We start from the raw sequence: 27,788 nt of genomic DNA, 5'->3' as shown, positions 1-27,788 counted from the left end.
CTATAGTCTCATGTTAATGATATTTGTGGAAAAGCACAGATAACGTCACTCATCAACATATTTTTTATGCTTCATCTTTGAGCTTCTGATTGTGCAGAGAAATGGCCTTTTCTCCCCTTATACTGGTTTAAATGGGACATCACATTTTCAAAGTGTGAACTGAAATTATTTGTATCTCTCTTTTTTGTTATCCCTGCCTGAAAACTTGTGATAAACACTAGTATGAAGGGCATTGTCTTGAAGTGCCAGAGCTCTTGTTACTATGTACTGTATGTTTAATTTATCGCCAACTTGTGCAATTTAGCACTTGTGTAACTGGCTTGTTATGCATTGACATGTTGCTGAAATATATCTCCCAAAACTGTATATTTGGGTTACTTCATTAAATGGCTGTTTGGATGCTTTGTAAGTAAATTATTTTTTTGAGAATTAATGTAGTATACCACCCTGAGACCCTGAATTGGATTTAGCAAGACAGATGATGAATGAAGGGATACACAGTATAATTGCTATTCTATGACTTGATTATTATATAGAATATTTGCATTTTATTTTACATTATTATTTCTACTTCTCAGAGATTTTCCATTATAAGCAAGAACACTAAATGAGGCATTAGTTGTATACTTATTCCGGATATAAATTCTAAGAGACATGAAGTACAAGTCATTTATTAGGGAATTGCTAGTATTTAAATGACAAGTTCAAAGTAAGAGGAGAGATGAGAGATTTGTTTACCTGTAAAACAAAGAAAACCAACAGACCAAAACAGAGCTGCTAGACACAACAAAGTCAAGGTGAAAAAGACCTTCAAGTCAGATAAGGTCTAATGCTAGATTGGGTTTCTTACCCTTAACTACACTAACATAAATACTGGTTTGTTTTCTTGAACAGTTGTGGGCTGAAGACATGACATGTCATGTCAACATCTACTCACGTGGATTTTTTTTACATTTTTGGATTTGTTTTTTTTTGTTTGTTGGTCATTTGTTTCTTATACACTATTTTTCACTATGCAAGACACCTGTTCCTATTTTTTTCCTGCTTTGTCAGAAATCAAATTTTCTAGACAGATTGGGAGTGCTCACATTAAGCGCTTGTTCTTCATCTTTGAACCAGTACATGTGTAGCTGCCTTTTGTGTGAAAAATAAGTGTTGCTCAATACAGTTATAAACTGTACAACCACTATGTCACAACTGTGCTTCATAGGCAGGCTTGTCACCTGCATAATGTCTTACCCCAATGAGTGATTGCAATGTCACTAAGGTTTCCCTAAGTTCAGCAGGTTACAAAACCAAGACAAACCAAACTCCAAGATCTAACAGCTTGTTCCAAGAACCTGCAGAAAAAACATAACAGAAACATACTAGGAAACAGAAGAGTGGAAGAGTAGCATTTCAAAAAATGTATAAGCTCTGCTGTGCACCACCATTGTGTTTAGTTATATAGCACCACCTTTACTGTATTTTATTTGTTTTTCTGTATTGCTTTTTTTTCATCAATTAAATTTTAGTTTAATCTTTCCCTGTCAGTCTACACTAAGAATCGTTTCAAGACAAAAATGCTTGTTAGTTTGTGTGTTGCTGATAATGACCACACTGATCAATAACTGCAGAATCATTAAAGAGTTTTACAGAAAATTATTAATAAAACTGGCCCAAACTAAAAGACAATGTACTTACAGTATCTGAAACAAAATGTTTTTCTTTTCTAATGAATGTCAAACTGTTCAGCTGCTGAAGTGGGATCCCAGCTCACATTGCTGAAAAGGAAAAAGAGCTGTGACATATGATAGCAGACTAAAAATGGAAAAGTACCTTACAGAGTCTCATGAAATCTACAAAATACATTAAATAAAAGGGTACCATTATCAAAATGACTGATCTTTTCACTGGATTTACAGTAGGAATAAACTACATCATTTATATTCCACCAGTCAGTAAATGAAATATAACTAGACAGAATGAGGTAATCCAGTCCTCTGGTGATATACAGTAAGCTGTCATCCATACTGTATATAGATATATTTACATTTTTCTTGATAGGGTACTATATTTTTTTTTTACAATCCCTTTGTGATAATAGGCAGCATTTGATTGATGCCTTTATTACTTTACATTTCCTTGCAATCTATTAAATTGAAATGGATATTTTAAGCATGTAGAAGTAATACCATAGGGAATCATGTAGGCAACTTTGTATTTCACACACATATACATTAGGGAAACTGTTTATTTAAAGTACATTTTGATTCTGTTTATTTTTTTCTATTAATTTATACTTTATATGTCCAAAAGGTTGCTAACAAGGGAACTTAAACAGTACAAAGATCAGGTATGGCATCTTGTCTGATTAGACAGACCTAAATCAGCAGGGCTGTTGGGTGACATTAATCACATGACTAGAGCTCAGGCACCATTTAAAACTGTCAAAGTGGTCGTACTTGAGAGTGCAGGTGAAAATACAGCCTTGATTTCAAGACACATATTTAAATGGAAGGAAATTGCAACCCTGAAACTACTAAGTCGCTCTTGGTCAACCTCTGTCAGCCAGATCAGTCTGTCTTACAAGTATGAAAACATGAGCTGAAATGAGTTCTGTACGTACCCAAAAAAGCCTTTTGCCAGCTAATGGTACCTGCATGTTATTGTTATTTACAGAGATCAAGATATTACCTCAAGAACTTTTTTGTAACAAATTGGTCTCTATAAGCCTAGTTTTCCATAATATATTCCGCTTGATGCAAAAAATGTTCCTGACACCAAATTAACTTGTACTGAAACCTTTTTTTCAAGAATGCCTTGTGCTCAGTGCCTGCTGAGATAGGCTCCAGCTACCCTGCTCGATATACGTGGGTTTGGAAGATGGATATATGGAGGTATACTACTATAATGTGATAGTTTATTAAGAATATATTGTGGAAAGCATACCCCCGGACACAGACAGACAAACACCAGAATGTCCAAAACACACTTCTTTATTTCTTTTCGCACCACAATCACTTCCTCCACCAACTCTTTCTTCTTTCTCTTTCTTTTCTTCTTTCTCTTTCTCACTGCCTCTCCCCTCCTCACAAACTTTGTCTCCTTCCTCCCAACTCTGGCTCAGCTTCTGGAGGGAGGCGGTCCCTTATATATTGACCCGGATGAGCTCCAGGTGCCCCCCTTGATGACACTTCCTGGTGTGGCAGAAGTGTCAAGAGAGTCCCCGGAAGCACTCCGGGTGCCCCGGGAATTCTTCCGGCAGCACTTCCTGGTGTGGCGGAAGTGCTGCCATCCAGGCCTTCACGACTGTCTGGGCGCCCCCTGGTGGTGACCACGTCCTCCGGTAGGGATGAGTGTCCCAGCTCCGGTCCATTGGCCCCTAAGCAGACCCGGGCGGCTGCCTCCTCGTGGCCCAGGGGAGGTATTGTCCATCATGGGGACCATCCAGGCATCCCAGCTGGGTAGGGTCCCCATCCATCTGGGACAATATATATTGTAAGACGACGCTATATAGCGCCTGACCCGAAACAGATTGGACACGGGAGGCACGTGTAAAATAAAATAAATGCTTTTATTTTCTTCATCTGTGGGCTTCACCTTCCTCATACCCACAGACACAACACAGTCCCAAGCACAAGCACACCAATAATACATCGCACTTTCTCTTCCTCCTTGGCACCACCACTCCTTCCAAGCAACCATGTCCTCCTCCACCTGACTCTGGCCGCTGAGTGGTGGTCGCAGGATCCTTTTATAGTTCACCCGGAAGTGCTCCAGGTGCTTGATCACCGAGTTCCGGCTACACTTCTGGGTGTGATGAATATGCTGCCCACACGGGCTCAGGAGCTCCAAACACAGCACCCCCTGGCGGTGCCTGCGGGACCCAACAGGGCTGCACCCAATTCCACTTCCCTGGGAGCCCTGTGGGAAACCGAGGCACTGCTCCACCCCGGGGGGGGGGGGGGGGGGGGGGGGCGGACATCTGGCGTCCAGAGGGAGGTATTGCAGTGTCCAGGGCTGCTCCCCCTGAATATAGTATGCAGGGGTATCCCGGCTGGGCATGGATGCCAGCCGCCTGCCACAATATGTTATTTGTATTTTTCCCCTCCTGCTTACTAAGGTGGCATGATGAAACAGTAAGTCATACTGTCTCCATACAAAACACCAGAAGCATTTCTGTTCCTGGCTGTGACAACTCTGTCTGGAGTTTGCATACTCCCCTAGTGCTTTCTTGTAGTTAGGAAGAGTGACATGTTGTGCCTGAGACTCCGGTCCACCCATTTCTAGTAACCACTTTGTCAGATGGAAGAGCAAGTTGACTAGAGTCTATCCCACGATCCCAGCAGCAGTGGGTGCAAGGAAGAAAGCAATCCTGGATACGATGCCAACCAACTGTGGAGCATGCTTCATATTAAAAGCAAGAATAATCATCCTAAAAATGAGATAATTTAAACATCTAAGAATAGATAAACATGGTTAATTATGCAATAAATCAATCAATGCCACTCCCCGTTCATTTATTAGAAAACCATTAGCTAGAATGGTTCTCTTCTTGAAAACAAACTGAATTTGTTTATTTGGATTTTTAACTTTAAGTTATACCTGAAGAGACATTTTTAGAACACATCTTACTTTCTTCAGTCTTATTGAGCTCTTCCACCAAGTTTAGCTAGAAGCCTTCCAGTACAGGTCTTGCTGAAGAATTGCAGAGCAAAAAAAAAATTTAAATAAATAATGGAAGAATGACAGTGGTTTCCATTGCTGTTCTTTCTGTATATAATAAAATTTTCTGTTTCTTCATGTTTACATAGAGTCATTGAATCAAAAGAAAAAAGTCAAAGAATGTCAGAGCAATGGCATTAAGAATGGTCACAGTCAGATCTCATTATGGTTTACTTTGTGCGCCTTTTTTGCTCTGAGATAACCTATCAGAATTGTTTAAATATACCAGTTTGTCTACTATATGCCAGAATGGTTTTCTGATTTAGTAAGGTTGTGATACCAATGAATATTATATTACAATGATTCAATTTTGTTCTTATTACTGATTCACTTATGTTGCATCAGGGATGTTTGTTCTTGTTCGTTCTATCTGTAGTGTAAACAAATAATATAAACTATTTTTTGCTTAAAGAAAAGTAGCAGTTGTAATATGTCTGAAAGATCTGAAGCATGAATAAACAATGTAGAATGCTCAGCCAAGTGTGGCAATTGCTGTACTTTAGATCTTTTAATACTTTTCAGTCAGATTTGATCAATAATGCCAAATGAATCCAACATCAGGCAGATTGATAAAAGGCTCAATGTTGTAAACACACCTTGTTCTTTTTAGATGCCTGAGGTGTCAGTGAATTCCCTCTGGTACTGCCTCCAAAATTACATTACTATACAGTACAGCAGCTCCTTATCCGAGTCTAAAGTTTTGTTACTGTAGGAAGAGATGCTGCCTTCCTTCTTAGCAAACACCAGTCCATTCCTCAGCTTATCTGATGTACAGCCCACAGTGATCCTGGTATTAAAAAAATAAATAAATAAAAGCTTGTCTGAATATAGCCCCACCAGCATATTATTACCACAATGGAAAATATTTCCTAGAATCTTGCAAGAGAGTAGCAGTGCAACCTTTTGATTAATCATCACTGCAACTATTGAACTGCTCTTTGCATTTTGCTGCTCTTAAAGAATGAGTGGATGGGTATATGTAGACAATTGGAATCTATGATCATGCAACAGACATTATGATTTAATGACTAAGAATATGCCATACAAATCTTGAGACAACTTAGTTATTCATTAAATAAACAAGCTTGATGGACTGAATAGACTCCTTTCAATTGTCAAATGTATTATGTTCTTATATTGAAAGGCAATTACTTAATTTTCAGGTTGAGAAGACAGCAGTTTCCTGGTAAGCTAGCTATGCTTACATATCATAGTGCTGGCGAGTGGTGATGTGTTTCATGTTGATTAGTACATGCAAGTAATTATTTTACAGTTTTCTGTACACATGCCAGTAACCATCATATACACCTATGAAAATGCCTTTTGGTGGGATTTACATGACATGTTTGCCTCTTTGAAGGGAGTCAACCTGAAAGATGCTGTATAAAAAACATTGAAATAGTAATTACTGGTGTAAATTAGATAAACAACACATGTACTTTGTGCACCAGTTTCTGCATTTTATGTACTTCCTTGAATTCTACCAAAATCGTATGGAGAATTGTGTGTCATAAAATCATACTAGTATTTCTAGTATTTCTAGAACTGACTCCAAGGCAGCCAGTGACACTAAATTCTGGTTGAATTTTCAAAAGGTTGGGCAGTAGAATAGTTTAAAATAGATGCTCATCTAAACAATAAAAAATAGAAAAAGTAACAAAACACAGCATAATTTAGATAGATAGATAGATAGATAGATAGATAGATAGATAGATAGATAGATAGATAGATAGATAGATAGATAGATAGATAGATAGATAGATAGATAGATAGATAGATAGATAGATACTTTATTAATCCCAAGGGGAAATTCACATAAAAAAATAATAGACAAGTCTCAGCGTGTAAAAATCCATGTCTAAGTAGTAAAAAGTAGTAAAAAAGTGTCCAGGGAACGAGTCCAGATAAAAGAAAGTGGTAGGAGTGATCAGTGAAATAGAGAAAAATAGAGAAAAAGGTAGAAAGATAAAGTCATACACGGAACTGCTGGAAAGGCTGCCACTTGTGGTGGTGCCTGAGTCATCAAAGGATTTTGATCCTAAATTTATGGTGTCCTGTAGGTCTGGATTGACATTATTAGCAAGTAAATGTCACACTCTTCAGCTTATTTTAATGTTGTACTAATGCTGCCATATTTATTTATTAATATATTTTGTAATGCACATTTCAGAAGAAATATCTACATAGGAGTGTCACTCTTTACTCATTATTAGCAAAATATAACTACATACCATTAGCTGTGAAGATATAGTAATGCATCTCTACAAATTGTAATAGATAAATAAATAAAATGATTACTCAGCCTGTGGTGGGCTGGAGCCCAGCCCGGGGTTTGTTTCCTGCCTTGCGCCTTGTGTTGGCTAGGATTGGCTCCAGCAGACCCCCGTGACCCTGTAGTTAGGATATAGCGGGTTGGATAATGGATGGATGATTACTCAACCCAATTTTTATGCGCCAAAGCTCAATGTAGTGACCAAGAAGCTGGAAGCAAACACAGACTATCACATTGCACACTCATGTAATTTTTTTCACTAGTTCTAGACACACTCTTTAGAAACCCATTGCAACAACAAGAATTTGTGCATACAAGCAATAATCAAAAAGGAGTTTGTTTTAGTGGCATGAGTTAGCAATGCAGCTTTGTTCATTATATGTCTAATTATCTTTAATGAAAAATATTAATGCTAATCAATAATAACAAGTAATTTAAAAAGATGTAGACTGGGATGGTTGATCATTTATTAATTCATTTAGTATTGCCAATCAGTAAATCATTCAATGATTTACCTGTTTAAATGATACAGTAAATGCTAATATGGTAGTTTTTGGCTGGGATGGTCTCTGTTTTCCACAAAAAAAAAAATCAAAAAAACGTAATTAGAATTATATTAAGTGTATCAATTCACATAAAGAACAGATGAATGAGTGCACATACTATACTTTAAAAACTGCTTAATCCAGTTCAATTTCTCTCCTGAATGGGCCATCAGTCTACTACAAGGTATACTTAGTCACACGCCTACTCTTTTTAACCAGTTTATAGTTGCCAGTTAATTTAACCTGCACATCTTTGGGATGAAGGAGGAAGATCTGAATACCTAGGGAAAAGCCCTTATAGACATTTTGATAATAGCTTAGGGGTTAGAGTGCCTGTTAAAGTCAACACTACTTATATGTTCCAAGAGGTAAAACAGCAATATATATATATATATATATATATATATATATATATATATATATATATATATATATATATATATATATATATACCATAGCAATATGTGTGACCAAGTGGAGGACTTTAAAAGTAGGTACATGGTAAATGAATGAAGTTTGGGTTGTCCTTGTTCTAGAGCTGCAGTGTTCCTAAATTAAAGATAAATATTTCAAAAAATTAAACATTGCATTCCTTTTGATTGTTTTCCTAATAAATCTCATTGTTAAAATTATGTGAAAAATTTAATACTTCATTATCACTTTACAGATGAAAGAGAAGATGTTCAAAAGAAAACATTCACAAAATGGATAAACTCTCAGTTCGCCAAGGTAGGAAATATATGCATGATTCTCACTGCCTAAAAATGTAAACAGAAGAAATTATCAATTGCTTCTTTGTGATTTTTTTACTGTCATGTTTGCTTGAAATTAAGAGTGTGACTTACTGAATTGAAGCTAGCAAACAAATGTCAGTTGTATGTTTTGGTACTCACAATGCAATGCATTGAGTGATTTTTTGCAGTGTATTGAAACTTGTGATGAATTTGGGAATTCAATTATTAGAAGAATTTCTTTTACATTTGCTATACTAATGATATTTTGTCATGGAAGGCTATGATGGTGACACTATCTTCACCTTAGGACTTTCTATGTTGACCTGAGTGTCTTCAAACCTTTGACTGTTGCTCTATTAGATCATACTTACCAGCCTGTTCTGGAGATGCAGCTCTATTTGTAGTCACTGTCAGAGTGAACCAGATTTGATGGCACTGAAAACCTCACTTTTTCATTTAACTTTTATTAACACATAACATTATATATAAATGTCCGTCGACCAAAAACAAAGCAAGGTGGGTGTGGCAAAAACCCCATGTGACCTGGATGGATGGGTGGATGGATGGAGTGCTAGAAGTCTAAGGAACCAGCATATCCACATACTAGGTGACTCTGGAAAACCTTGTGTTTCAATTCTGAGTTGGTTAGTTTTTGGTCCTGGGTATTCTCTAGGTGGACACGATGGATGAGGATGAAGGGACCTCGTGGTGCCAGTGAACCCTGTATTTATGTTGATCTTGTGCTGCCTTATTATATCCCTGCACCATGGAGTGATATTTACATGCCTTTGAGCCAATCCTAAGCATGCATGTCCTATTTTCTTGAACATTTGGCAATTAATTTTCTACTCGTGGATTGGGCTAGGGTAAAAAAATGTTTTGGTCTTTGTGAACTTCAACCTATGATTAAGGTGTGAAGGTTGTTACTTGTTCTGGCTAGTCAGGCAGGGAGCAAAGTAAACATTTTTAGATTATCTGTTAACTGAACAGTCAGAGTTGACATTTCCTCCAGAACACAAGAAAGCTTTTCTAACACATGCTGTCAATATGTGGACGCTTGAGGGCGATGTTGCCCCGTGAAACTCAACAAACAGATGCAGACACTGGTTTAAAAGCACCCAGAAGTATTTTTATTTTCTTCTTCAAAGTGCCCAAAAGCACCTCCACCACCATAAACAAGTAAATCACTATAATAATCTCACAATATAAAATGCACTAATTCTCCTCCTCTCCTCCCAGCAGCTCCATCACACTCCCTCCCAACTCTGGCTCAGCTTGCTGGGTCTTCACCAGTCCTTTATATAGTTCTTGACCCGGAAGTGCTCCTGTCCTTCTGTCCATGTGATTCATTAGCACTTCCGGGTCAGATGGAGACTTGTATTTTTCTTCAGCCCAGAAGTACTTCTGTTCTTCCATCCCCGTGACTTGGGAGTACTTCCAGGCTATACGGGAAACAAAAATCCCCTCGTTTCCCTGCAGTGTCACACAGTGGCCCCCACGGTACCCAGCAGGGTTGTGAAGCCAAACTCCGTCTTCCATGATGCCCTGCGGGCACCTCTAGACTGCAGGGAAGACGCCATCTAGTGTCCTGGATGTGTCAGCCGGGATTAGCTGCCGGCCACCATCACAATGCTTTGTTACTATAAAACATTCAACACCACACACCAAATAATCGCTCACAGTCTGTTCTATATCCAATGGCTTCATAAGAGCTGAACAGGCACTAATGAAACATGGAACAGGAGCTGTACAAAAGGAAAAAGCATTCTAATGAAGGAAGAGTAATCGTAAACCCCCTCAGTTGCTTAGTTCAATTTCCGTACATTTCAAATCAATGCACAAAAATCACCCTAAAGGAATCTACATGTCATCCATAATTGTTCCTAGCAGATGATTTTTTCTTATTGACTTCCATGTCACTGTCACCATAGCCACTGTTCCTCATTAAACATTGAAAAATGAGGAATCTATGACACTGAAACATCTGCAAAAACTACCCAACAATCAACTCTTTCTCCTAGTCACAGAGTTCTTGTACAGTATATGAGCTTCAGTAGCTAATATAAAAAACAGGAGATATGCAGTGATGGAATGGAAACTTCTTCATGACCACATTAATTCAGAAGCATTTACTCATATGTTTCTCTTATTTTCTTTTTTCTCTGTTTTGATAAACATTTCACAAGAAATATGTTCATTTTACAGTCTGAAAAATTCCTTTTTTAATACTATGTCAAATTAAATATTGGTAGAGACTACTTACTTATATTATGCTCCTCCAGCACAGAATTAACATTTAGTAAAGTTTGTACCTAACTCAGATAGAACAATTGCTCAGTGGTTAATATTATGCATGTTATAGCCCTCAGACCGCAGTTTGACTCCAAGCTGGAAAACATTTTCTATGGAGTTTCATTTTTTTTTCCAAATTCTTGTAGACATCCTCATATTCCTCCAACAGTCAAAAAAGACATGCTGTTAGAATAAGGAGAAACTCTAAACCTGGCAAAGTGGATGTGCATTTTGAGGTACATGATTAAGTGATATCCACTAGCATGTACCTGTGATGAACTGTCATTCCATTCAGTTCTAGTTACTGCTTTCCATCATCAGTTACCTGGACACAGTAAGGGTCAAGGTGATTGTAATTGGGGGAAAACAAATCTTGGAAAGGATTAGCAAGACATTATAAAAATAAATCTGGTAGTTCTGCATTTTTGGAAGCTGATTAACATGAGATACTTAGGACAGGGATGAATGGTGATAAAAGGCATGGTAAAGGCTGGTGTGAAGTTTAACAGAAAAATACATATTTTAAAAGTTAAAAATGTCAGATGTGTTAATGAAGGAAAAGAAAAAAATCTATGTTATAAATTGGCATTTGATTATACTTCATATAAAGTCAAAAAGTTTCTGATTCATTAAAATTTTAGAAAAGTTAGAAAAACAATTTGCAAAAATATAATGAACACAAAAGTGAGATCTGTAACAGGATTCAAGATGCTAATCATTTCTGAAATATAACTTGGTCCAAGAATGTCATGAAAGGGCACTAAGCTCTTTAATCATGGATTCAAAGAAAACATCACTTCTTTCCACTGTATCTGTCTTTCATGTAAGACTTTGATTAAATAGACTTATTCTGAGTAATTCTGATAAGACACAGATTAAGTGAATACCTCGCTTTTCTTTATTTAAAAAAAAAACATTGGCCATCTGTTTACCATATTATCCTTCTTCAAATTGCTTTTCTATCGGATGACTGTCTTTTATTTCACTCACTACTTGCCATTCCTACAAATGCCCTTTAAACAGTTGTTTGTAAGGTTTTGTGCTATTCACTCCCCTTTCCCTCTAGCCTATTTCATTATTACATTTTGCTAATTTCTTACTCACCTTCACATTCCTTTTGCTATTACTTTTTTTTCTTTTTTTATACATTACCTTTTCTTAATCTGGCAAAGATTACACTTTAATTTCCATAACATTTCAGCAATGAATAATTCATTGGGATTCATCACTTACTCATATCTTTGAAATTTCATCTTCCACCTTTGTGTGCAACTGCAAAAAAACTTTTAATTCTGTACATATAAATTTTGCATTTTTGTTTATTCATCTTATTTCTTTTCCTGCTTTTTCCTTTAAGGGTTTATTTGGGTCAGTTAAAATAATATGTTTTATTATGGTAGGAACTAATGCTAAAATTTTAAGGTGTGCAATTGTAAAGTTCAATCTAATCATCATTAATTTCTTGCATGCATACATATGAATATACAGTCTAAAAATGGCAAGAAAAATACATGAATCAACTTGTTGACATTATAACTGTGTGGCTGGATATATTTTGCAACACTAAGAGGATGCATTGTGTGGAAGAGGAAATTATTTTTTTAGTACATGCTATGCTTATTTTTAATGCTATTTTGTAAAGGACAATATATGGGTTGAAAGAACTTTATTTTACCTCTAAATCTAAAGTGACCAACAATGTTTGCCTTGTCATAGTAATAAAAAAAACCCTGTAATTCTGTCTTCCCGTGTTAGAAAGACTAACTTGCCATGTCATGTTTTTGACTCTTTGTAAATGCACTTAGAGTAAGTTGAGAGCATGGATCTCATTTTCTTGTTGAACCACATGTTTTACTACTAAAAGATTGTTTTTAGAAGGATAATGCTATCAGATTGGCAGAAGCTTTCCATTAGGTTTGGTTTAAGCTATTGTCTATTGTTCTCTGAGTTTTTAATGGTATTTAAAGTATTTCCCCAAAAATATTCTAGATTGTCATTAACTCTTGTTGTTGTTGATGCATCAGTATCTTTTTCTTTTACTACAATGCTAACATACAGTAAATATTCTAACTGCAAAAAGGCAGGGGTTATCAAAGCCACTATGCTTATTACTGTTTACTGTAAACTTCAGATTCACTATATATTCCTTATTATTCTGAATTCTACTTGGGAGATAAGCTATAAACTCTTTTATGTCTGAATAATGATATTTTGGATGATATTAAAGTCACTAAATTTAAATATGTAATTAGCTGCAGTACATGAGGGAATAGAAAACAATTTGGCAGCAATAAATATCCTGCAAAGAAGAAAAAAAAAACCACAGGCATTAAATTTAGCAAAACAATCATTTTTTTGGTTACCTATTTTGTAACTATGCAAAAATCTGTCATTCATTCCTCCTTGAAATTACAGTATTGCTTGCAATAGAAAAACAACTAACACCAAACCATCAAACTCTTTCTGATTCCTAGTAATGCTTCCTGATGGTTCCTGTTGCTTGTGGAATAGTACACCTTAAGCTTTTATGTGTTGGGTATTTCCTGGTTTAGTCTCATATGCTAATCCTTGTCATTTCTCTTAAATTTCATTGACCTCATTTCTATATTTTATTAAAGGCAACCTACACTTATACATACAAAAAATTGTCAACATGCTTGTATGCACATAAAAGGATATTTATTTTTTATGCTTGTTTATTTGAAAATGGGTTCTGATTGGCAAATTCTGGAATCCCATAGGCCTTGTGTGCAAGTTCAGTGTCTTGCAATCTTAACTGCCATGCTGACACACCAATGAAATGGGAGAAAATGCTCACACTATTTTTCAAGCATGCATTACTTTGACTGATGGACTGTAATAATGAGCACATGCAGGTGTACTCAGTACATTTGATGATAATGACCCTATAAATCTTTACATCTTCACATGATTTCTATCTTTGTTAAAACTCAGCCATTTTTGCCTGACTGTATGGCAATTGGAGTATCATTCTGTTGTGGGTTGTTTCTACCTGGAGTACACACTGCCCCATGTTTCACATACATTGCATGAATCCCTTAGGTAAGTTATTTGCAAATCTGAATTTCATCATTGTCTTGACTTGAAATGATTTAATTTTCATCACTATTAATTTTATCTAATAACTTTGAGAACTGAATCTAAATAAAAATTATTTTTTATGTTCGCTTTTGGCTGTTTTTAAATGATTTTTGCCAGAACCATAAATATTTGTTTAGGTCATTTAAAATTAAAATTATTAGTGCAAGTTAATTAACTTTATTCACTTGCTTACCAAGTAAAATAAATCAATTGGTTATACTTCAAGAAAGCTGTTTGAGAATAATTACAATTTACATTCAGCTTCTTGCAGTTTTGTCAAGTAAATATAATAATAGTAGTTCAATCATTAATTAAATGGCTGCATTCAAAGATGCTTACCACTTTTTAGTCTTACTTTACCTTTTTATTTCTATATTTTCCTGATTTACTCTAGGTATTTTTACAGGGTCATCTTGAGAATTTAGTTGTCATGTTAGTTATCTTTTCTATTAATTTATCTTCTGATAAAGAAGAATTATCCAGCAGTTCAAAAAATGGTATCTGATTATTTGAAACGTCAATGTCCCTGTCCTTAGGGTTTTCTAGTTTTCTACTACATCCTAAAGACATGAATGTTGAGTTAATTAACCTAATTCTACATTACCTCAGCGTATGTCTCTGTGTGAGTAAGGAACATGTATGGTTTGCTTTTTCTATATGGGTTACTTAGCAAAACGTGCATCAGCAGTTGACATGTCACTGCAAAACTATAGTAAGCTGTAGTAAATTGTCAATATCATATATATACCAAGGATTTGACAAACCTGGATTTATATTAAATATCTCTTATATGAATACAAACAAAATAATGTTATGCTTCATTGTGCCACAACTTCAAAGGCTTCAAAGTGTAAGAACACATGTTACTTTTGATACTTGAGAGATATGAGTCTAAAATACTTAAAGTTATCCTCAAGGGTTTTATATTTTGATCTCTCATTGAGTACTGTTATCGAATCAGATTGCTTCATAATAAAACTAAATTGCCTCCCTTGAAAAGGTATAGGATTCATAGATAAGCCTTCCACTAAAACATCACTACTTCTTCTTTTGAACAGCTTTGAAGTGCAGAATAGAATGAAAACGCAGGCTTTAAACGAAGCAATTACTGTATGACTAATATTATTCCAAATATCCATTGTTATTGCTTTAGCCTCTTTTGCTCCTCTTCCTGTGCCTAGAATTGTCACAATACTTTAAAAGTCACAGAATAAAAGTATGGCATTTCATGTAAAATTTGTATGTAAAAAAAAGCATAATAGTAATGATAAAAAATACAAAAACAGCTACAACCAAATTATGTAAGGGTGCCTGCTGGTGGATTTCATGCTTCCATATTCATGATGCCAAGTCAGGGGCAGGTGTAGACTCAAGTCAAGGTGTCAAATGTATTAATCCCTTAAGGATTATTTTCAGACCTTTGGAATAGGAGATGTATTCTAACAAAAAAGTCAAGCCAGCCAACTGAAAAGCTCATAAACCCACTATGACGCAGATGTCAATGCCACATAGCTAAAGGAAGATTAAAGTTACAGTTCAAAATCTGGAATAAATACTTTGTAAACAAAAATTGAAAACAAAAAAAATATTTCCCAATTTTATATTGCGTTGTTGTGGACAATACCTGGGCCCTTATTTCCAGAGAGGACTTGGATGTAAAGATGACTATTACTGATAATGTTTGAATACAAAAGTACCATTTAATTTGTCACTATGCATTTTATAAACATCACGTTTGGAAATAAAATTTTTCCTATATTATCACACTTTTCTTCAACCAAAAAACTATTTATTGTCTATCTATACTTGAGTAATTTATGTTAGACCAGGGGGGTATTTTCCGTACGTCGCTTAAATCATCCGAGATCAGATGCCTCATCTTGGATGAGTTAATGCCAGTGAAATTCATCCGGGATAAGTCGGTTTTTCAAACGCAGCTGTGTATTAGATTAGTTTAGCTGGATCTAATCATCCAAGATGAATGTGCGCGCCCGCGCTGAGTGAAAAGCCCACATATATTGAGTCTAGAAAACATGATCAGCAAGTCTTTAATAGGCTGTAACAAAATGACGAAAGAACGGGCGCATTTTTTTTTTTCACACAAGCGGAGCAAGACCTTTTATTCGAAGGACATGAAGAATTTCAAGATTTAATATGCACAAGGGGTAACACTGCAAAAGCAGCCCAAACCAGAAAAGACAGCTGGCAAAAAGTGGCCGACAAATTAAATGCGTGTGCATTGTACTTACTGAAAGCAGCGTTTCATTTCCTATGTGTCAGATTAATTATTATTTAATATGTCATAATTCCAGATCAAACATGAGCACAAGGAGAATACGGGAACAGGTTAAAGTGAAGTACAAGAATATACTTCAAACTGGTAAATATTGGTATATAACTATTTAAAGAATTGTTGACATAAAGAATCATATATAATGTAAAGAACATTAATTTTAAAGCTAATAAGAAGGCAGACAAGCAAAAAACAGGTGGAGGTCCACGCGGTCCAGACCTAACCCCTGCAGAAGAGTTGGCTCTCCAGCAAAATGCCCATCGCCTTGTTTCTGAGAGCATTCCAGGGGGAAGCTCCTCCTCAGAACCAGTGGCAGGATGCAGTGGTCACTTCATTTCAGGTAAAGGATGGTCATTGCATATATTTGTCCTCCATGTGTGCCATAGGTAGGTTCCATATAGCCCTCTTTTTTTGTTGGGTCAGTTGCACGGAATGTCATATCTCTAGAACCTGTGTCTGACCAACGAGATATTGACAAAGGTCAAATATTTGAGGAAGACACTGTGTCTGATTATTCATCAGGAGGAGAGGTACATTTTCCAAATAATGTTTTATCAAACTTCACTGTGATCAGTCCCATGTGCCCCAATCACATTTGGAAATCCTAGGTAATGAGAATGTTAGGCTGATTGTGAGATTCTTTATGGAACTGTGGGTGTTTTTACCTGTGTATTACCTACCTGCAATGGCATGAAACGCCTCTTTTGTCTGTACACGCAGGTGTCCAGGAAACACTATGAAAACCTAAAGGAAATATTTCAGAGCCAAACAGACTTTATGAATTGCCTGGCAAACTGCACTTTTAGATAGATTTTCCACATCGCCTACAGTATATAAAAAAAGTGCTGCTTGCAAAAAACCTCAAAGCAATGCCTACTGTCTGTGTGGTTGTGAGAGCCCGACTTCGCCGAGTTTGACTTCGATTATAAGGTCCTAATACATTTTTGAGGTACAATATTACCCCTCAGCTAAACCGGTATCTTTCGAAATGAATTTCCTCCGGGAGCAATAAAGGATCTTGCCGATCACCTAAAACCCTCTCTATATGAAATTCTCTTAATTTGCGTACCGATATGAATTGGTCGCTCATTCATGAACGGCGAAGTCATGACTAAATGACTTCCATGCACGGACACTGATTAAGTGTGTGAGTTAATCCTGGTTTACATCGAACAAACCTGCTCCGAGCAGGTTTGAGGATTAGGATGTGCTACAATGACAACACATCCAGCAAAAGTTTAGAAAAACCGACAGATCCAGGATCACGCCAAATCGTCAACAATTACATCCGGCTGAACAAGTAATCCACGTACAAAAAATACCTCCCAGGAGGCTGGATTCTATTCTGGCAGCATTAGACCACATTGCCAAGCCATTGTAGGCCAAACACACCCATAATCACTCATACTTGATCTATTTAGAGTCTACAGTTAATGTAACATATATGTCTTTGGGATCCTTCAATCCATTTTCTTACTTGCCTATCCAATACAAGGTAAGGGTAGGAGGAGCCAGCCTCAGAAAATGCACCACTCCATTACAGGACACACTTACACATACAAGACTTAGCGATTAATTTAGAGGAGCCATCTTTAAGATCTGGGAAGATAAACATACTGTATGGACCAAAGAAAAATCCATCCAAAGAGTGAATGGGCCCAAATTCAAACTTAGACATCTGGTGCAGTTAGGTAGTAGTGGTATTCACTGTGCAGTCATTTTTGTTTTGGTCAGCTATGCCAAAACAAGTATTAGCCATAGAAGAATTCTTCCTCCCAAAATTAGACCACTACAACAAACACTGAAGAAGTACTTCTGCCGCAACCAACCAGGGCATAATAACTTCAAGTACAGTTTTCAGTAGATAGTAACAGAGATCTTCTGAATTAATGCATCAAATACTGATGTAGCTGACACGGTGGTACAATGGTTAGTATGATTGCAGCACAACTACATGAAACTAAGTTAGAATCACAGCCTGGTGATAGAATTTGTGTGTCTTCCCCATTTCAACTGCGAATTTCTTTTCTGGGTACTCCGTTTTCTTAACTACATCCGATACTGAAGATGTGTATAGTCATTTTAAAAGTAGACTTCGAATTGATGTTGATTGAGTGTGAGTGGATGTGCATCTGAATGTGCTATGTGACATATTAGCAAACCTTCTAGTATTGACTATATTTAACGAATGCTTAAAATAAACCAAAATTGGACAGAACATAGTTCTGGTGAAAATCCCAACCCCATCAATATGGACACTCAGAGTCAATGTGAAGTCCAAAAACGCAGGATTTTCAATTCTTACACAAATGTATGAATTGAGGACGTTAACAAATCTACACAGCAACAATGAGACATTTTGTAATTTTATGTCATAATAAAGAGTGGCATTGCTCAGCTCAGCCATAAAAATGTCTATTTTTGTGAATGGTTTAATCACCATTTAATTAAAACGTGCCATTTTTTTTTAACGGTTTCCTGCAGAAACCCTCATATTAAGGAGTGGCAGTATGACTTAGGAAAATTTAACATTTTGTGGTTTTAAATTAAAGAGAAATACTTGCAGTTATTTATAATCTTGATAGTCAGTTTCAGATAAAACTGGATGGGATAAGTTGCAACATTAAACCCACTGTTATTTCCTACAACATTAAGTGAAAGAATCTTACTGTGTGGAGTTTTTTTTAGAATTTTACAAGAAATTATTAATGTTCCATAAATATTAGAACCCCTCCCTCTGTTTAGTTTTACATCAAGTTTTTTTTTTTTACTACCGTATATACTCGCATATAAGTCGGGTCTTAAAACCTGAAAAATAGATCATAAAATCAGACCCCGACTTATACACCCGTTCAAAAATATATATATATATTTTTTTTGCATCTTCTTGCTTCCTCCAATCTCGCACCAGTTTCTCAGACACAGCAAATTTTGTTGCAGCAGTGCAGTTACCAATTTCTTTCTCCTCTTCAACGACTTTAAAACCAGCTTCATATTTTCTTCTGATCGAACGTTCCATTATAGATGAGGGATGCTCTTATGATGAAGGTGTATGAGGGTGTGAGATACAAAAAACACAAAACAGTGCAAACGTCGCTTTGGAATAGTTCAGGTATTACCATGTGGTCAGGTAGGCACAATACATAGAAAAAGGCAGTGCGCTCCGTGGCTACTCTCTCAGGTGGGCGTTAACATATCATAATCTCTTGAACCAATAGCATTGAGTTTTCCGCATTTGACTTATACGACTGACATTATAAAATACCAGAAGTTATACGGTAAAATCAAGCCCCGACTTATCTGCGGGAGAACTTAAACACGAGTATATACGGTAATATGATAACTCTAAATTAGGTCTACCAGTGTGTCTTAACTCTTTTTCAAAAATGTAATTTTGTTACTTCTCATACATTGTAATGAAATTTACAAAATAAAGAAAATATTACTCTTTATTATTAAGAAATTGAAATGAAATAAATTATTGAATTACAATACATTTTGATTACTATATCAATGCAATTTTGTGAACAGTAGCTGAGGTGCAGATTGTTTCTGGTTTTTTTTTTCTTCAACAATCCAACCATGTCCTAATTTAATTGTTGTCTGCGTGAAATATGAAAATTGGATATAAGAATAGTATTTGACATTTCTGTACTGAAGAATCTTTTAATGTGCTTGAATCTAAATATGGTGTGCACTGTTATTTAAGAACTGTTTTAAAATATCTGAATTGCATCTGATACACAGCAGTTAGAGTACAAAGTCAAAACACGTTGCTTGTAGAAAGTTCCATTCTTAAAATGCTTTATGCTCTTATGTGTTGTTTTTTTATGGGATGTGCTTTATATGTTCAGCAGTGCTGAAATTTCCCCCCAGGATAATAAGTTATCTTAAATGCACAGAGTTTACCATTCAGTCAAAGAGGATAATGTGCTTAAAATACTTCCACAAAACTTAACGGTTGCATTACTACAGGCATAACATTCTCTTTGGTATCAGCGTTTTCCAGGTCATTCTAAAAAGTATACCATGATTGAAACTGCTGCCGCTTTGAGCTCATTACACAAAGCTTTAGCTGTCGCTCCATTCTTTTGTGCTTGCACTACTCTCATTTTAATTGTATGTTGTGGCTGCTCAGTGCTCACATCATACAAGCAGCTTTGCACATTTTTCTTTTAGCAGTAGTTATTAACCCCATATGCACTAAGGAGTTTTTGGCATAATTCCACATAAATCATACACCCAAAAGTAAATGGCTATTCCTTTCTTATGTAATGAAGAAGCTGAAAATGTCTGAAGAGCAACAAATACAACACTTCAAGTGTTTAAACGAAAGTATTCATATATTTATAAACCTTTGTTTAAACTGATATGAACTAGGAATTTCTTTCTAAAAAAACTGAATTTTACCCTACATAACCAAGACATTTTATGATGAACAACCTTGGAATCAATTTCTTTTGTGTCCCAATCTGTCGGTTCTCATTATACTAAGTTTAACTGTCATATCCCATAGCATTGTAAACTTACACTGTTTAGCAAAGGTATCCTCCTGCTTGAAAATATTGTATCCCTTTTTAGAAGCATTAGTCTCTTGCACTTAAACAAAACAACTATTGCAGTAGCAGTTATATTTTTTATTTGAAAAAAAGATATATACACACATATACTATATAGCACTCTGTGCAGTAAGTAAACAATTTCTAACAATATATATATACGTATAATTATTAACTCATCAAAACCCTTACTTTCAAAATTAATTTTCAAAAATAAACAATTTCTGTTTACCACTAGACAAAGGGATACATTTTGTACACTTGATTGCTTTTTTTGTGCTGTAATTCACCCACCTTCTCCTTTCTTCTATTGCAGTTGCCCAACAGAAGTTCAGTGCATTTTATGTATTTATTTTATTTTTTTGTGTTCCTGTCTTTTCCTTGAATTTCATGTTGAGGATAAACTGAGTACATACATACATTTTCATTCTGGTTTCTTCCAGTGTTGGGTTATGGGTTTGGGGACAATGTCTCTCCTGGCAGCCCTGGGCACAGGGCAGGAAACAGTCATCCTTGAGGCTGGTCATACAGACACATATACCTAAACCATTGTTTCTCAGCTGCTTTTGAGTCGCAGGTGGTAGTTGCTGCGTCACGAGCACATAAGACTTGTTCCCAGTATTATCTGCCCCACCCCAGCCATTGCCATCGAAGGGATCAATAGACCTGTGTGAGATTTTTTTATCCCATTTCTAATCACATTCATTTCATAATTCAATCCCCCCTGAAGGCCACAGATTGATTTTATTTCCCACTTGAAATACCACTCATTTCTGATTTGGTGGTGTTAGATGGGGTTCTGCTCAATGAATGAGATTAAAAATGGGATAAAAAAAATATTACCACTAGCTGAAACACATTTATATGAGTGGAGTGATAAAGTGACATTACATCGAGGAATGGTCATTGTCTTTGTCTGAAATCAAAAGAGCACTGCTAAGTAAACTAACACAGGGAGAACGTCCAACAGACAGCATGTGGGTATGGCAATTGAACCCATGACACTTGAACTGCAAAACTGCATGCCACAACGCTTCAAAGTTATACCAAATCTTTCATAGCATCAAGTCCTTCATCAAATCTGCCATTTCAGTAGGGTTAATACTGTGGTCATAACTGACTCAAGCTTTATGTGCAATAATATGTAAAGATGATCTGTCACAGAAGCCATATAAATCTGGAGGGTCTTCAATTCTGAATATGCTAGGGAGTGGAGGGTTTACTTGTGTTTCTATTGTGCTTATTGTGATTTCCTCGATTTTTTTGAACCAGTGCTCTGGTTTTGACTTTGCCTTGTGATTCTGTATTGGAACTGTATTTGGTGTAGATTGTCTTGCTTGTGCTCCATGGAGCGCCTTGTGCCACAGAGCATTTTTATTAAAAATAAAAATCTTTTACTTTATGAGGATACTTCAATGCCCATTTTGCTTCTGTTTGGGGTTTTCACGCTAATCTCCCGTAGAGGGCAAATCTGGAAATATATATGTGTTTTTGGGACTCCCACTTTTCATTAGGCTTGAAGCAGGTCAGGTCTTTGATGAAAGAAAATTCACTCATTTGTGACGCATTGTTCACCACGGGGTATACATGTGCAAATGTCATATTTTCATAATCGAGGAGACAACATGGAAATGTATGATTTATTTGAATGAAGAGACTCTTGGGCATGTAAAAATACCATTGTTGCTTTTGATTGACTTCACTTGTGGGTTTACTGCAATGTACATAAACAACTTTGATATATAGCAGTGTCCCACCAGCAGGACACCTTGTGTGTAAGAGGCTACATGTATTCCTTTACAAAAAGTAACATTTAATCTAACCATGTGATATTAAATAGAAAAGAGTTAAATATAGTACTTCACCATCAGTAATGTACTAAAACCACTCAGTTTCCTTCTACAGTATATGTGCTATTAAAAGCTTGAATAAACATCACACTTTTAGTTAAAATGTGTTACAGTACTTTATATTTTAATGACACCAAAATACATATTAAAATATCAAAGAGATTTCTTAGACAAAACATTTATCAAAGTCTTTCAGTTCTAAGATTAATGTTGAATAAATACCATGTACTATCTTTACTTAGGAATAGTAAAAATAGTTACTGGGAGAAAGAATGATAATTAATTTTGCTGTTTTAATAAAAAAACATACTTTTCAAAGCAATTCCTTATCTATCTATCAAATTCATCTGCCATTGAACCTTTTTTAAACTTCCTTTTAAAAAGTGTTGTCTTAAAAACAGTTTGTAGTGGCAGGAGGGCATGGATAATACTGGCCCCTTTTTAGGTGTGTTTGCATAAAATGCCAAGCTCCTATTGTCATAGTTATTTTAAACGTGCTGGTGAATTTATGAAATAATTTTAAATTTGGATAAATATTCTGTGCAATCTCAATTATTAATTAATTTGACTCTCTCTCAAAATCAACTTGAGAGAAGTCAATGCTATTTATATATTTTTTCTTTCACATATCTGAAAGCTACTCCTAATGGTTAGGAACTTGCTGTCATGTCAGTGTCATGCATTAATCTTTTCAATACCAACTCAGTTCTCCTACTATATGTTCTGTATGTATGTTACATGATCTTCCTAACAGCAAAAGTAAAAAAAAAATAATTTGGGAAAACATAAAGACACTTAGCCTATCTAGAAATTAATAGAAAAGGAAGCTCCATATTTGTACCTCTGCAAGCTATTATGTACGGTATAGGGTAAATAAACATGTTCTCAATATTTACATTACACTGACTAGAACCTCAAGAACGGGAATATAGATCACTTTCCACAGCTTTCAAAACTCACTGAACACATCTGAATGTTACATAATGTGTATTGTTATGAAATTATGTTTTTCTTTAAATCATTTGTTCGGACTGTCTCACTCCTCTAATTTAATTTCACAATAAAGATTATAGCCTCAGTCAAATGTACTTGAAGTAAGAATATGAAGTCAAAGTTCAGGATATTCACAGTTCAATAGTAATTTCAGCCAAATACATACATTATCATGTAAAATATTTTCCCAGTAAACACTGGCATTCTACACTGAAAACAACAATGTCACTCCATCACGGACATAAACACAACCACACTGAGGGACTAATCAGATGAATATCCTGTCCGGATCCTGGGAGTTAATCCATAATAACGTGAAGAGCATACATATCTGAGCTGACAATACTGTATGTGAGGTTGTGCGATTGTATCCACTATGCCACTGTGTCACACCAACTTTCTTTGCAGCAGGTGAGAGACCAATTAAAAACAATGCACACAATGTTAATTTTACCAAATAAAAAATCACTAGAAATAATCTCTATTGTTAAATATATTTTTTCTTCTATAATTGAAATGCTAAAGGTCTTATTCAGTGTGTTTTAATAGCTTTGCAAGTAATATGTGCAAGAATATTGTACGGCTTCATTTCATTCTTGACATAAGTAAAAAGTAGCATTAAAATAAAACATAAGAAAATTAATGTGTGACAGTGCATAGTTTTTTTTTTTTTTGGTGATTTGAAAGCTGCTGGCAACGTGCCTAGAACAGTACTACAAATACATGCAAATGATGTTCCGTTAAATAAAAAAATAATAATGTTATAGTAAACGGCCATGATTGCTGTCACCATTTTAGTTACAGTATTATTAAAACTGTGTTACAACAATAATCTGAAACCTTGAATTAGATGTAGTATTGTTAAAAAATAAATCAATTTTTGTTTTGTCAGCCTAAAACAGGGGAGAGCTTTAAGGTATAGATTTGGCAATATAATTAATTAGTTCAGCCTTTTGTGGATCTTGGAAGTTTTCAGAAAATGCTTAGTCCTAGATAGGGTTGCAGGTACTGTAACTGGTGCAATTATATCAGCGTCAGACACAAGATAAGAATTAATGCCACACAGTATGACACTGACAATTCTTCTCATATTAGCTGTACAGGTATGTATATATGATCAAATTCTATATATATTACGTCTATGAAAAAAGAAGGTTCAGGTTTGATCAGAAAAATCAGGGATTACACAGTAGTTGTGCTGAACTGTAATTTTGTTATTAATTTTGCATTAGAATTCAGGCACTTTTGACTGGATATATTATTAAAACCATGTTGAATAGGATCTACCTAGATTGTATTTAATTCCTGTAAGTTGTTTTAAGACCAAGCAGCAGTAAGCAGCTAATAAATGCTTTATATTTAGTTTTTATTCTTGTTACTAATAATATTCTGGCTTTGTAAGCAATCCTCTTCAAAAGCATATGTAGAAAAATATGTGAAAGTAACTTCCTTGCTTTGCTGGCTGTTAAGCATCTTGTCACTTAATGTGGCTGTACTCCTGTATTGGCTCAGAATTTGGAGCCACATCTGTGTGTGAATGCACATTAAGATTATATTTAAGGAGACTTTCTGTATTTTCTGAATTGTAATGCCACTGAATGACATATTCCCTTGAATATGACAGTATAAATATTTCTCTCTGTGCATCATTTTTCAATTAAATATATCTGAAACAATTTGTGAGAAGTAAAATCGATTTGTTGACTGGTGCTGTTAAAACTCTGTAAGTGGCAATTTGAACAGTAACAGTTCAGAGTGCAGAGATGTCAGCGAAAAAATTTTTTTTTCCTTTGGAGTTCATCTTCTATTCCTGCCTGCTTTTATTTTTATTCTGTCTTGAAATTTTGACATTGTAATCTCTAATCAAATATCATACAAGGTAACTGTTGTATTTTTGCATTCTTCTCCTTCACTGCGTAAGTTCTGGAGTAGCTCTCTGACAGTAGTACTTTTTCCCCTGCCTTCTGAAGAAAATCAAAGGGGGAGAAATATGTCCCATACAAATAGGTTATGTCCTGTGCGTTTCCCCTGGCAACATCCCTGCAAAACTAAATGAAATTAAATAATTACAACACTGGCTGGAGAATTTTATATTTAGCTACAAGCAGCCGGGCGTACCATTCTGTGACTTTGCATATGAGCATATCTACAAACAGTATCTCACTCTGTAAATGCCAGGGACAGAGAAATACTAATCTCTTTATCTTCACTGATAAGCCTACTAGCTAACGTTGCCTCTTTAAATTAGTTTTATTTTTTTCTCAAATGATATAGTATTAAGAATTGCTTCTCTTGTTCGTCCTCTGCTGGGAGGCAATGAAATAAACCTTGCCTTTATTTAAATTCTGTCAAAAAATAGCATTAGCAACAAAGTGAGATCTTGCTTAAGTGAGACCTGTTAATTCCAAATATCAAAATGGGAAAAAGAAGTATCGTTATTATCATTCTTTATCTGACAGACAGCTATGGCTTAGAGTCCTAACTGGGACTTACCATTTATTGAAGGTCAGGTCAGGTCAGGTCAAGTTGGGGAGCATGCACTGGTACAGCACGTTGTTGCACCCACTGCACGAGGAAAGAGATTATGATCCTGGTTTGCAACCCCCCAGGCAAACACATGGTCCAGTCCCACCCTCTGGGAATGACCATCTGTCTGCCACAGCCAGGTGTAACATGTGTATCTCCTTGGCATGGTCCAGCTGCTTGGACCCAAAACAATAAGGATCCTGCAAGCCGGATCACCCTTGAGGAATGGCGCCACATGGCTGTAGTGCTGTAACTGACGCTCCCTCACAATGCAGGTTATGTGCCTCATTTGGGACTCCACGAATAACTGCTCATTTGACACAAAGTCAAACCAACGGTAGCCACAGATTCTCTGAAAAGACACAGTACCAAAGGAGTCCAGTCTTCGTCTCAGGTCACTGGATAGCGTCCATGTCTTGCAACCATATAGCAAAACAGGAAGCACCAGGACTCTAAAAACTTGGACCTTCGTCCTTTTGCACAGATATCGCAAGCACCACACAACCCTTTTGGTTTTACATGGGTTTTCATTTCACTCATGCCCTTTCTTTCTTTTGTTCAAGTCTGTCACTTTTACCTCTTAGATGTTCATAGTCAATTGGAGGTGGAAGGTGCTTTTTTATTGTCTAACAGATGGAGGGTGGTAGAGACAGGAATTAGTCATTTAGTCCCTTTAGTGACATGTTGGTCTTTTCACTGGTGAACAGGACAAAATGGCAGTTTGACTTCTGTCAGATACTACACTGCTTATTCTAGTTTACTAAAAAGAACAGATATATAGACATATTTGTGGACTGTTGGAATATGGGTATGGGACTTGAAGATACTGCAAAATTACTGAAAAAAATTGATCATCCACTTCAGTTTGAAAATATTTAAATTGAAAATTACCTGCACTTACTGCATGCATCGTATTTACACTCGCCATACAGAAAGTTGCTTTATTTTGAAAGGTACAGGCAGGTTAACCACCATTATGATACATACTCCTCCTGCTTTTTTATATATAGTATTTATCAGGTGAAAAAGTAATTACACCACATCCATCAATTTTATGACAAGGCATGCAAAGACATACAGTAACTAATAATCAAATAGTCCTCACAATTTTTCAAAATTAGATGTTCCCAAGCCACAAGCTATACATAACAGATTTGATTTCAATATTTATTAATCTAAAAATATGTCAACATACAGAAGCTATATAAGCAAAAAAACATGATTCTGCAGCTTGTGGAGGCTCCTTGCTGGCAGTAATGACTAGAGGGAATCGTTTTTTGCACAAGCTTATCAATCTCTTCAATTGCATTGGAAAAAGCTCCTCATTTGAACACTGCCTCAGTTAATTGATGTTTAATTACATTTATTTGTGAACAACTCTCTTAATATCCTCCCTAAGCATTTTAGTGAGGCTGAGGTCCAGATTATGACTTGACCATTCCAAATGCTGATTCTTTTTGTTTTGGTATTTCATTGAAAATGTTAATTCTTATAAGTAAAGAAGCAGTTGATTTTTTTTTTAGCCCGAGTAACTAAAGCCAAGAGATTGCATAATTGGAGTATCTAAACTTACTAAAAGAATAAACTACCTAGCAATGTGGTTGAAAACAGTTCCTTGTAAGCCTTCAGATCACAGCTTAATATCATTTTAGGCTCACAGTATCAATAGTAATTCATTTTGTTCTCATCAAAACTTCTGAAAAGTCATCTTTCATTATGGTCACTAGCATAAACTTGTGTACAATCCATATGTCAAAGCTAAAGGAAAGCAAAACCACATCAATCATCCATATTGTACATTGAACAAAGTATACAGTAAAACATTGATTTCTGGAAGGACAAGACTGTCCTTTAGCCTTTAACAACACTTAATAGGATGGTGTGATGGGTGTTGGGTAGCACTGCTACCTCACAG

At 35.8% G+C, this 27,788-nt stretch overlaps 1 protein-coding gene across 12 annotated transcripts in view; it reads left to right on the top strand.

Moving 5' to 3' along the window:
• dmd (dystrophin) overlaps window positions 1-27,788 on the top strand; it is a 2,688,357-nt gene that overhangs the window by 491,925 nt on the left and 2,168,644 nt on the right. For all 12 annotated transcript variants that reach the window (XM_051926236.1, XM_051926244.1, XM_051926242.1 and 9 more), the window contains exon 2: window positions 8,192-8,253. In XM_051926236.1, the coding sequence (XP_051782196.1) occupies window positions 8,192-8,253 (62 nt within the window). The remainder of the gene's footprint in view (window positions 1-8,191; window positions 8,254-27,788) is intronic.

Source organism: Erpetoichthys calabaricus, chromosome 4, assembly GCF_900747795.2.
Source record: "Erpetoichthys calabaricus chromosome 4, fErpCal1.3, whole genome shotgun sequence".
Lineage (NCBI taxonomy): Eukaryota > Metazoa > Chordata > Cladistia > Polypteriformes > Polypteridae > Erpetoichthys > Erpetoichthys calabaricus.
The sequence above is the reverse complement of the archived record's forward strand: the minus strand, read 5'-3'. Positions and strand labels throughout refer to the sequence as shown.